Consider the following 11641-nt stretch of genomic DNA (forward strand, 5'->3'; position numbering starts at 1 on the left):
AGGGCTTCATTTCCCACTCACTTGTCAGCCCCTCAAATCTGGCTATTGCCTCCACATCTCACTTCTGATCCTTCCACAGTCACTTCCTAACAGCTAAATCCAACGTCTCACCTCATTTAATGCCTTTCTTCAGGAAGCTTTCTCTTCCCTTGCATTCCAAAACAGTGTTCTCTTTTCTATCTCGGTTTCCTTCACTGATTTCTCTTCCTTAACCCATCCCTTCAGTGTAGACATCTCCTAAATTTCTGTCCTTTGTCCTATTCTCACTTCACTTTCTCTCTAGAAGACCTTGTTCTTGTCCATGATCCTGTCATCTTTATACAAATGATTCTCAAACCTACATCTTTAGCCAGGACCTCATTCTTGAAACTCAGAGCCCTATTTCCAAATTTTTCTCAACAGATTCTACTAATAGTCATGGAGGCTCTACTAGTCTCAGTGTTAGCTACCTCCACACACACTACCCAATTTATCTTAATCCTCACATGGAGCACACACAAACCCAAATCAATTTTGTTTTTTCCCTTGTATATCTTCCTTGTAACCTTCCTAGCTCTGTTCAGTCAACTTTCTAGGACAGATTCACAGTAATAGTGCCAGGCAGAGTTAGAGTCCCTCTCCAAAGCTACAACAGTACTTTGTACTCATCAACTACTAAAATTTTATGCCTGTCAGTCACAGTTGAAGAGGGGGAAGCACAGGCCACTTTTGTCTCTTCTGTGAGCACTGTCCTGCCTTTAAAAGTAGGGAAATTCCAGGGGCACCTGGGTGGCTCAGTCGGTTGAGGGTCTGACTCTTGGTTTCAGCTCAGGTCATGAACTCAAGGTCATGGGGTCGAACCCCTTTTTGAGCCCCGTGTGGAACCCCATGCTCAGTGGGGAGTTTGCTTGGGATTCTCTCTCTCCTTCTCCCTCCTCTGCCCTTCCCTCGTGTGGTGTCTCTGTCTCTCTCTCACACAAATAACTCTCTTTTAAAAAATAAAAATAAATAAAGGTAAGGGAATTCCAAAGAATCTGGTTGTCCACCAAATGAAACTCTCAGTGCTGAATGTCAGGTGGATGGAATGACCAGAATTTCAACTCAAGAAAACCAGTTGCACAGCATGGCATTCAAGGTCTTCTGTTATCTGGCTCCAGTCTCTTGCTGGAGCCTCACCTCTCTGTAGACCAGGCTCTTCCCGAGCACTTTCTGCTCCTTCTCAGCCTCATGCTTGGATTCTTGCACATACCTCATTATGTGAAGTCCTTCTCCTATTCACCAGATGAAAATCTATACCTCGTTTGAGGCACACATTAAATGCCACCCCTCTCATTGATTCTACAGTCAAAACATGCACCTTTTTAAACTACCCCAGAAAATGGAGTTTCTATTTCACTCTAGGCCTGCATCCTGTCATGCTTTCTATTCTGATGATTATGTATCTGTCTGCCTCTCACCAGGCTTAGTGACTGCTATACTCCAAAATTGTACCATAATTATTCATATATCCTACAGAGGACAGAGTAGTACTTTTTGTATAGGCAATAAATATCTGAGAATTTTAAAAATATTGGATATTTTTAAATTGGATAACCAAATTATACGGTTTTCTATATGTAGCTTTCACTTCTCTCTTTTTATGGTTCAGGTCCTATGTTTTTTTTAAAAAAAAAAAAAGGCCCCTTTCCATGATGTTAGTGGCCACAAATCCTTTCTGATTACAGAAACATAAAATTGTGCAAAATGGAGCAAAATGGCAACCCACATTTCACTAATGAGGTCATTAGTTAAGTCTAGTTTATAGAATTTAAGTTTAGAAAATATATAATAGATATTTTATCACAATACACCATTGGCATTCCTAAATTTAATAATGGTGCTTCTATCTAGTCTTAAACAAGTTTGGATTCATAGTAATTGTAATTTTATCGAGATACAAACCCATGTAATTTTTTTCTCCTTAGGGAAAAATCCCATTGCTAGTGTGTGAGCTTAGTCATTGGAACTTTATCTGCTTTTATAAGACTCTAGAATGTCCAGAGATCTAACAGTGACACTCCAGCTGCCTCTGAGAGCCACTGGGAAGTGTTCAATAAAAATTTAAAAAGTATTCAAAAAAACCCCACAGAAGTGGGTCAGGGAAAGCACTGGATTAAGCTTAAGAAGATCCAGGTCAAAGCACCCTCAATCCCTAGTTTTCTCAGAGCATTATGCCTCAGTTTCTCCTTGGTACAAAAAAGAAGGTTGGGCTGATCTATAAAGGTCTTGCCATGTCTGTGATTCTAATTCAAGCCAAATATTTCTTCTGTGTCAGTTTTGAAGAAATAATTTCTTCATGCACGTGATTTTATTAAACTTAATTTTGTTTGTCTCTAAATAAATAAATGTCAAATAGATAAATGTAAGAGTAAGCCTGGAGAGACAGGCTGAGCATCTTACTGGACAAGACTATTCAGGGCTTGAAAACCGTGGCAACTACCCCCATGGTCTTTGAGAACCACCCAAGACGAGAAACAGATGGCCTTCTCTCTTCCTTTTCCTTGTTAGTTATGTTCATGCCTTCAAGGATCAAGATATTCAGGGAAAAACAAAAACAAAAAACAGAGATACAAACATAAAATCCAAGAAATTAAGTAAAACCATACAATCCAATTTATTACAGGTATTAGAATAAACCCTTTGAAAAACAAATCATTCTTAATTCTGTCCCCTGGAAAAAACCTAGAAATACTGACCAACCCTTTATAAATGAGTACATTTTCTGCCCACATTGTGATCTCTACTTACTTTTTTTTTTTTTTACTATTTTTTTTTGAAGAAATGTACGACTCTAAGTTTTGTAAAAGGTGAGCCCACCCTGTCAAACCAGAAAGTAATGGAGTTACTGAATACTTCTAACTTTGGGGTTATGTCCAAAGAACTTAGGAACCAGATTGAAGAAGCTCCCACTCTTCAAAGACAAGGCAATTTGAGTATCCATAAGGATAACCACACCCAAACTGAAATGTATCAACTATGTTAAAGTCCATGAGCTTATGATGATATTATATAAAGGAAAAGAATTACGCCTGTCTTTCCCGGACAAACTTTGCTTAAGGATAGCCAAGTAATTAATGAGACAAATGGTCTCTCTAAGCAAATATTTGAGAAAATAAATGAAGACGAAATGATAGGGTTGGCATATCACCATTGTATCAGTAACTAATGAAATAATGTTCTAGGTAACACTCATCAGACATTATGTGCTCTTGATAAGAAATGGCTTTACCAAAACATCAAAACTTCATCAAATCAATTTTTAGACGTAACTATCATTTTACAAGAAATACAAAGAATGGGTGAACATCTTAAACGGGGATACAATGAGCAAATACAAAATGTGGTAAACTCTCTAGGACAAATTACCAGGTTTCTTTAATAAATAAACTAAGGGAAATGAAAGAAGAGAAAATGTTATGTGAAAAGGCTTATCAACCATACTGAATCGTGATTCAAGAAATCAATTGTTTAATTAAAAAAAAAAACATTTTTGGAGACCACTGGGAATATCGATTTCTGTTAATGGTGCTGTGATTACGTTATTATGTTTCCTAAAAGAGCTCTTATCATATAGAAATATATAATGAAATATTCACAGATGATGCCTGAGATTTCCTTCAAAGTCATTCAGGTGCGTGGGGGTGGGGAAGCTAATAAAACAAGAGTGTCCCTCAGTTGGTCATTGTTGTAGTTGGGTGATGGTCCGTGGGGATTCACTATTCCAATCTCTACTTCCGTGTATGTTTGAAACCTTCGTTAATCTTGAAATTTTCTGCAGTAAGAGATGGTAAAGCACATACAAGCTCCCTCACATAATATGTTCTTCCTAATTTAACATCTGTACTCAAGATGAATCAATGTTTACCAACAACCTAATGATGAAATTCACCATCACAGACCTGCTTATTAACATTAATTATTCTTCTAGTCAAGGAAAAAGCCATTACGAGGCAGCTTTCGGAAATCCTGCTCTGTCTCAAACCAGAATGTATTTTTGTAGAGAGCTATTTCTCCACGAAATCAGGACTGTGAATTTATACTTAAAAGTCTTTACTAAAAGTAGGTCCTGCAATTACTATTCCACTGATTTACACGAGGTCAACTGTTACTGGTTTTATTAACAAACTGGACCACTGACGCCAAATAAATGAGCACAGGTGCCACAAATATATGTTGTAAACGAGCCAATAAGGGTGGGAGACAGGTGTGGTAGAGTGATGCCACCTACCTTGCCATCTCCTCAAACTGTATGTCATCCACTGAGGCTGTAACACAGGAAACCCCGGCATGTTTTTCAGCTTCAAAAAACAGATGAAAACGGGCTGCATCAATAGTTACGTTTAAACATTTCAGCACAAGGGAAAAGAAATAAAAACTAAATGGACTTATTCTAGTAGCTCATCTCTGGTTCAGGTTAAGTACCACTCTGGGTACTTGGGGGAGTACACACTTGGGGGAGACCTGGGTCAGTAACAGTTCTTCAGCTCTTAAGTTGTGTTTCTATTGCATTGAAATGACTGTACTTTCTTCTAAGTTTTAACTTACACCGTCTTTGATTTGAAATTCAATACCGATACCTAGTATATCTAGCGATTGAAATAGTAATTTTAGTTCGTTGGTGCCAACTTCAAATATTTTGACAGATACTACCCTCCTTTTGTTTTAAAAACAATGCATTAAAGCTGTATCCATTATCCCACATAACCAGAAGCTGCTTATATTTTGACCAGTTAACATGTATAAGCACTGAACAGTATGGAGATCCTAAAATCATACTCCAAATCAGAGAGCAGCTTCTCTGGGTGTCAGAGAAATACTCGGCACATACGAGGTATTTAGTCAATGTTTATTGTTCATTATTTTCAAATTCAGTATGTATTAATTATGTTGGAGAGGACAGTATTAAATAGGGTGGAAAGAGATTAAGGAAGAAACCCTAGCTATGTCCATATTCCATGTCTGCATTTAATCTGTTAAAGTGGGGTTTTTTTGATTATTGATTTTGTTTTATGTTTTTTTAAAGATTTTATTATTTAATTGTCAGAGAGAAAGAGAGAGAGAGAGCAAGTGAGCGAGCACACAAGCAGGGAGAGTGGCAGGCAGAGGCAGAGAGAGAAGCAGGCTCCCTGCCAAATAAGGAGCCTGATGCAGGACTCAATCCCAGGACCCTGGGATCATGACCTGAGCTGAAGGCAGTGGCTTAACCAACTGAGCCACCCGGGCTCCCAATTTTTTTTTTTTTTATATAAAAAAAAGCCAGAACTTATTCTCTTCAGGAAAAATGTGGACATGTGCTTCGGCCAGAATCTGATTTTGATGAATAGTTAAAATCCAAAGAGATTGTGCTGGCTTTTTAGGAACTTCTAACCCCAATTTTGGAGACATCGCTCCTGCTTCCACATGATGGAAGAGATGGAAGAGATGGTAAATTGCGTGGACATTGTCTTCTTCATGTGGATACTTTAACTGCAGTAATACCTGACCATGCGAGATAAAAAGAGGCAAGAAAATACTCCAGAAAGCAGGTATTTAGGACACCCTGTCATATAATGTCATTTGCAGAAAACTGGAATTTTGGTTTTACCAGTTGGAAATAAGAAACTGTTTTTCCAAACATGCACATAATGCAAACTGAGTTATCAAAAGGTAACCATAGCAGCACTCTGTGTATGAGGGATGGAGAGCAGAAGATTGGATTCCCAGCTATTAAGTTCAGTGAGAGGAAGGGAATGTAAAAGTATCAGACTTCAGAAATACTCAACTTGGGCTCAACTGAATTCAGTGTATCAAACACCTGTTAAATTCCTGATTTAACAGGAATTAAGTCCTTAATGATTAAATCCTTATTGATTTCCAGATACTGAGCTGAGTCGGTCCCATCTCTTACCAAGTCTACTTGGGGGCAATTAGAGAGCCGGCCATAGCTGGTGCCCTTTTGGAGCTTAAGATTTTCAGAGAACTACTGGAACCTTGCAAATATGTGCTATAAAACATAAACTAAGGAGTACCTAAAGGACATTCATCCCACTTACCTGACATGAAGGAACAGGATGTTCCTTCTTCTAAAGAAGAAGAACAGGATGTTCTTCGAAACTATTCTTGTTAAGAAACCATTACCACATATGTCAATCTAAGTGACCAATTTTGAAAGATTTAAATGATAACTAAAGGGCAATAATCAGCAAGGCTAAATTTTTATTATATATATCAAGCATCTATTATATATATATATAACTACATATTTTGTCACTATATATAGTGAATATATATATATATAAATACAAATTTTGTCACTATATATAGCACTATATATAATTTATATGTCATATTATAATTTGTGTTATATATATATAATATATAGCATTAAACTAGATTGGGATCATGAACAAACATTATCATAATAATAGTTACCATTTATCAAACATGTATTATTGACCAGGCACTGAGTTGTGTATTTATGGATGTCAATTACATGAGGTTGGTACCATTTTTAGTTTACCTTTACAAATGAGGAAATTTAGGCTTAGAAATATCAACTCCATTCTTCTACATAGTAGATTTGACTACAGAAGCAATAGGAACTCTCAGAAAAGAGCAGTCAAGGAACACTCTTCAGAGAAGTGCTTAGCTAGATATGGGTTTCAGAGGCTCAATTTACAGTTTACACTATAGACTTTTAAGGGTCATTAAATTAAAAACAGAAAACAAAACTATGGGGAACCAACATAGGACCACAATTTTTACGTGTGTTTCTATGCAGTTCTTTTATTTTGTTTACAAGTGTGTCATCTATAAGTTCAATAAGACAAACTTGCTCTTGATTTTTGATTTTGACTCTCCTCCATACAATGACTGTCCTTCTTCACCAATAAAAGTGGAGAAACTCTAAAGCTATTACTGATTTTGTGGAGAAGCTGAGACAAGCTGGGAATAGTAGCAGACTAGCTAAATGGTTGTGATCAGGTATGAGATGATGATTGATTAAAGTGGTGGTATCTCCTTTCATTCATTCCTTTAACAGATGTTGACTAAAGATCCATGATATGCTAGCATCTATGTAAGGGGCTGGCAATATATAACAGCCATGATCTCTGTTCTCAGAGTCTAGTGGAGAAGCCAGGGATTAATAAAATGAACAAGTAATAACAAAATGAATTAAGTGCCCTAAGGAAAACATGGTTTTTATGGGAGTCGTAACAGAGAAACCAGGCATAGATGGGATGTCAGGAAGATGCACCTGGAGGGGATGCTTCAGCAGAGATCTGAAAGATGATTAAGACGGAAATAGATGTGTTGGGGAGGAAGAACAGAAAAAAGGTGAACACAATGAGCAGAGGGAACACCATATACAAAGATCCTGATCAAAGTCTTTGAAGATAAAATGCAGAAAGCAAGAGGGGTGCCTGGGTGGCTCAGTTGGTTAAGCACCTGACTCTTGATTTCAACACAGGTCATAATCTCAGGGTCATGAGATTGAGCCCTGACTTGGGCTCCACAATCATCATGGAGCCTCTTGAGAGTCTCTCTTTCCCTCTCCCTCTGTCCTTCTCTCTCCCCACTTGAGCATGCACTCTAATAAATAATAAAATCTTTGGGGAAAAATGCAGAAAGCAAGAAGGAGAGCTGAAGGGTTGGTTGAGAATAGACTATGCACAGGGCCTTGAAGTTCTTGGTTGACACTTTTATAATTATTATTAAAGATACTGGTCCAACCTCTTCTGGACTCCAATGTTTCTGATAATGTCAGAAGTAATTCTAAGCGCCATTCTCCTAGGTATAGCATAGTGTTTTTCTCTGCCTGCTTTCGAGATTTTCTTTTCATCATAGTTTGCCTGTGATGTACTCAGATGTGAGTTTTTTAGTATTCATCTTGCTTGGTAGCCTGTGATCTTCTTCAATCTGTAAATGTATGTCTTTCAACACATGTGGGAAATTTTCAGCTATTATTTCTTTAAATATTTGTTTTATGCTTCATATTTTTCTCCTCTTTTTTGGGGCCCCAATGACAAGCATGTTACACCCAAGTGCCCCTTGGTTCTTTTTTTCGTTTCCATTTCTCTACTACTATATTTTCATTCTTTAGACCATAATTTTTATTACATCTTCAAGCACAGTTACAATAGCTGCTACATAACCCCAGAAGCCTAAATTCTAGCGCATGGGTCATCTAGAGATTGATCTCCATTATCTTTTCACTTAAGAATGCATCATATTGGGGTGCCTGTGTGGCTCAGTGGATTAAAGACTCTGCCTTCAGCTCAGGCCATGATCCCAAGGTCCTGGGATTGAGCCCCACATCGGGCTCTCTGCTCAGTGGCAAGGCTGCTTCCCTCCTCTCACTCTGGCTGCCTCTCTGTCTACTTGTGATCTCTCTCTGTTAAATAAATAAATAAAATCTTAAAAGAAAAAAGAATGCATCATATTTTCCTGTCTCCTTGTATATCAAGTAATTTTGGACTGTATCATAGCCATTAGGAGTGATACACTGTATAAATCATGGATTCATACATGTTCCTCTGAACAGTACTGGTTTGTTGTTTTTTTTTTCCCAAGTAAGCAGTTAACTAAACTCAAACTATAAAACTCTTGTCTTCCTAGAGATTGGGATAGCCCTTTTTAGTTCTTTTGGCATTATCTAGGAAGGTTGGAGTTTCTCTTATGCATATATAATTCAAGGTTCACCAGAGATTTGAGAAAAAAACATAGATTTTAGGGTGCTGCCTCTCTGGTTCACTCCTTTCTTGAAATTTCCTCCTCACATTTCAGTAGCTGTGTTTCCCCCAAATCCTCTGGTTCTTCAAATAAGCAAGTCTGTAGGTTTTCCATCAGAAATTTAGTTGGCAATGAAATGGAGTCTTTCTTCAGGCTTAAAGTCATTAAAAAAAAAAAAAATGAAACAAAGTTAGATAGTACCATTCTCTTCTTCTAAGTGTTGACTTCCAAATTTCTACATCTGCTTTTGTTCACTTGTTAGTTGCCAAAAGTAGCTTTTATTCAATGATTTTTTCCAGAGTTTATAGTTGTTACCTATATAACTTTTTTTTCTGATAGGAGATACTTCCCATGCTAGATAATTACAGCCTTTAATAAGGAAGACAACAGGGAAGATTAACAAGGTATGATACGATCAGATTAGCACCTTCAAGAACTTCAGATGTGGGGTGGAGAGGAAACAAGAATGAACGGAGAAGATCAATTTAGAAGTCATTGCTGAAGTTCACATGAAGGATAACGGTAGCTTGGCCTGGGCGGTGGTAATGGGAGCATAGCAAAATGGGTGGGTTTGAGTGATTCCTTGAAGGTAACATTGACAGGACTTGGCTCATGGGTTGAATGTGTAGGGGGGAAAGCCAGGTAGAGAGAGATATCAAGAATGGATGACTCCTAGATTTCTCACCTGCCCAACTGGATGGCTTGCATGCCACTCCTGAGAGAGTAAATCCTGGGAAAGATTCAGAAATGAAACAGAAGGAAATAAGAGTCTGTGGCATTTCAAAATAAGAAGTGGATATGGAAGGTGGAGGATGCCTCAGATATGACGTTAGTCCTCTAGGTTTAAGGAACTAGAAAAATGGGGCTACTGACAGAAATGAGATTTAATGCCAAAATAATAGTGAACATATTAAATCTTTCTGAAAATACTGAGAAGATATTTTGGAGTCTAGCGGTGCCTGGGAGTCATGGCTGTGCCTTGAGGGTTATGACTATATGATCACTATTTATCATAGTAAGTGGCTGTAAAAAAGTGTTGGTCAATAAGGAACTCTGGCCAGGAAAATGCCAGGAAAATAAGTTTTTGCTTTATCCTTATTATATAAAGGAAAGCACTATGGTGCAACATTTCTCGGCCACAGATTCTGTTACACCTTGGCTAAATGATGTCTCTTGCTTATGTGGTGCTTCTCACCATGGGGTGGTGAACACAGGTTATCTCCATGTGTCCAAACCAATGGTATATTAAAGGTTTCTTTAATGTTGTATTGTTAGTAATCTACAACATTCATCCAGAGTTATCTGGTTATCAGAGTTAACTGGTTATCAATTGAATCAATCTGTGGTCTGGATTTCCCAAGAAATTTTTGTGGCAGTGCAGGAGGCCAACTGTTTATCCTTTACAGGACAGAGGCACTAAGTGAGATAACTAAAAGTCACTGCAAGATTCACATAATATATTCAGTTGCCTTGGCAAAAGGCATCATTATTATTAGCAACCTCAATGACTTTTACACTTCTCTTAGATGTGAATTAATTTTATATTCATGCTTCCATTATTTATGTAATTATAATCGACCTCAAATACTGATAAAAACTGTTAAGACAGAAACCAAACAGACCTATCAACAAACAGAAAACAAACAAGCAGATTGGCATAAATATGTGACTGAATTTTGTGGGTGGTTTACACACGGGGGATTACAAACCCTATTGATGCTCGGTGAGAAAAGCAGGGTTCTGTAATCATCTGTGCTTTACTTTTGTCCTCTGTAAAATAAGAGTCCTAAGATAATGATTTTAAGTTCCTTCCAGCTCTAGTAGTTTATCCTAACATATTTTCCTTCAAAATGTACATTTGCTGAGTCTGTTAAGTGCCATATGCAAAGTCTGACTTCATTTTAGAAATGAGATTCCAAGGTCTGGACCCATCCGTCACCCACCTACCCATCCATAAAAGCAGGTTTTTATTTAGAGCTTACTAAGCACTGGAGAACTAGCTTCAGTTCACATGCTAATTAGCCAGGCAAGAAATAAAGAGGTGAACAACAGATCCATACACAAAATAATTACAGATTTTGCTAAGTGGCATGAAGGGAAAAAAAGGGGCGTTGTGATCAAACTGCTTAAAGCAGGTGGCCAAGAAAGACCTCTCTGGGGAAAGGATATTTAAGCTGAGATATAATGACAAAAAAGGGCCAAAAGAAGAGCATAATAGTAAAATAAGAAGCAGGTGCAAATGTCCTGAGACAAGGCTTAAATAAAGGTGTGGTAGCCACAAACTGAATGCAGCAGCCAGTATGAGAAGTGAGTAGTCTCCTCTCAAAGCAGACATTAAAGAGAGGTGCAGAAACGTAAACCAGTACCACTTAGAGGCAGTACCATGCCTCTAAGTATATTTTCATCATTGTTGAAAATGTAGGGTTTTTTTTTTTTTTTTTCAACAAAAGTATGTCATGGGCTTATTCTTGTTCTTTTTACATGAATTAAATTATAGTCAACATCAAAAAAAGTAACCCACATAAACAAAAGCTCTCTGGGTCCTCACTTATATATTGGAGTAAAGTAGTTCTAAGGCTAAAATGTTTGAGAATCACTGGTCTGGGTCATTCTCATGTTGGATGCACTAGCTCAGTCCTTCAAGTTCCCCGCTGCCCGGGGCTCACAACTGTAAAGACCTTCTCCTTCCTTCTCTCTCCTCAAGAATACTCAACTTTTGTAGCAACATGGACGGGACTGGAGGAGATTATGCTGAGTGAAATAAGTCAAGCAGAGAGAGTCAATTATCATATGGTTTCACTTATTTGTGGAGCATAACGAAAAGCATGGAGGACATGGGGAGTTAGAGAGAAGGGGGTTGGGGTAAATTGGAAGGGGAGGTGAACCATGAGAGACTATGGCTCTGAAAAAC

At 37.8% G+C, this 11641-nt stretch overlaps 1 protein-coding gene across 2 annotated transcripts in view; it reads right to left on the bottom strand.

The window, feature by feature from the left end:
* ACOT12 (acyl-CoA thioesterase 12) overlaps positions 1 to 11641 on the bottom strand; it is a 49104-nt gene that overhangs the window by 36866 nt on the left and 597 nt on the right. For both annotated transcript variants that reach the window (XM_059418166.1, XM_059418165.1), the window contains exon 2: positions 4247 to 4316. In XM_059418166.1, the coding sequence (XP_059274149.1) occupies positions 4247 to 4316 (70 nt within the window). The remainder of the gene's footprint in view (positions 1 to 4246; positions 4317 to 11641) is intronic.

This window comes from Mustela nigripes, chromosome 12 (genome assembly GCF_022355385.1).
Source record: "Mustela nigripes isolate SB6536 chromosome 12, MUSNIG.SB6536, whole genome shotgun sequence".
In the NCBI taxonomy this organism is placed as follows: domain Eukaryota; kingdom Metazoa; phylum Chordata; class Mammalia; order Carnivora; family Mustelidae; genus Mustela; species Mustela nigripes.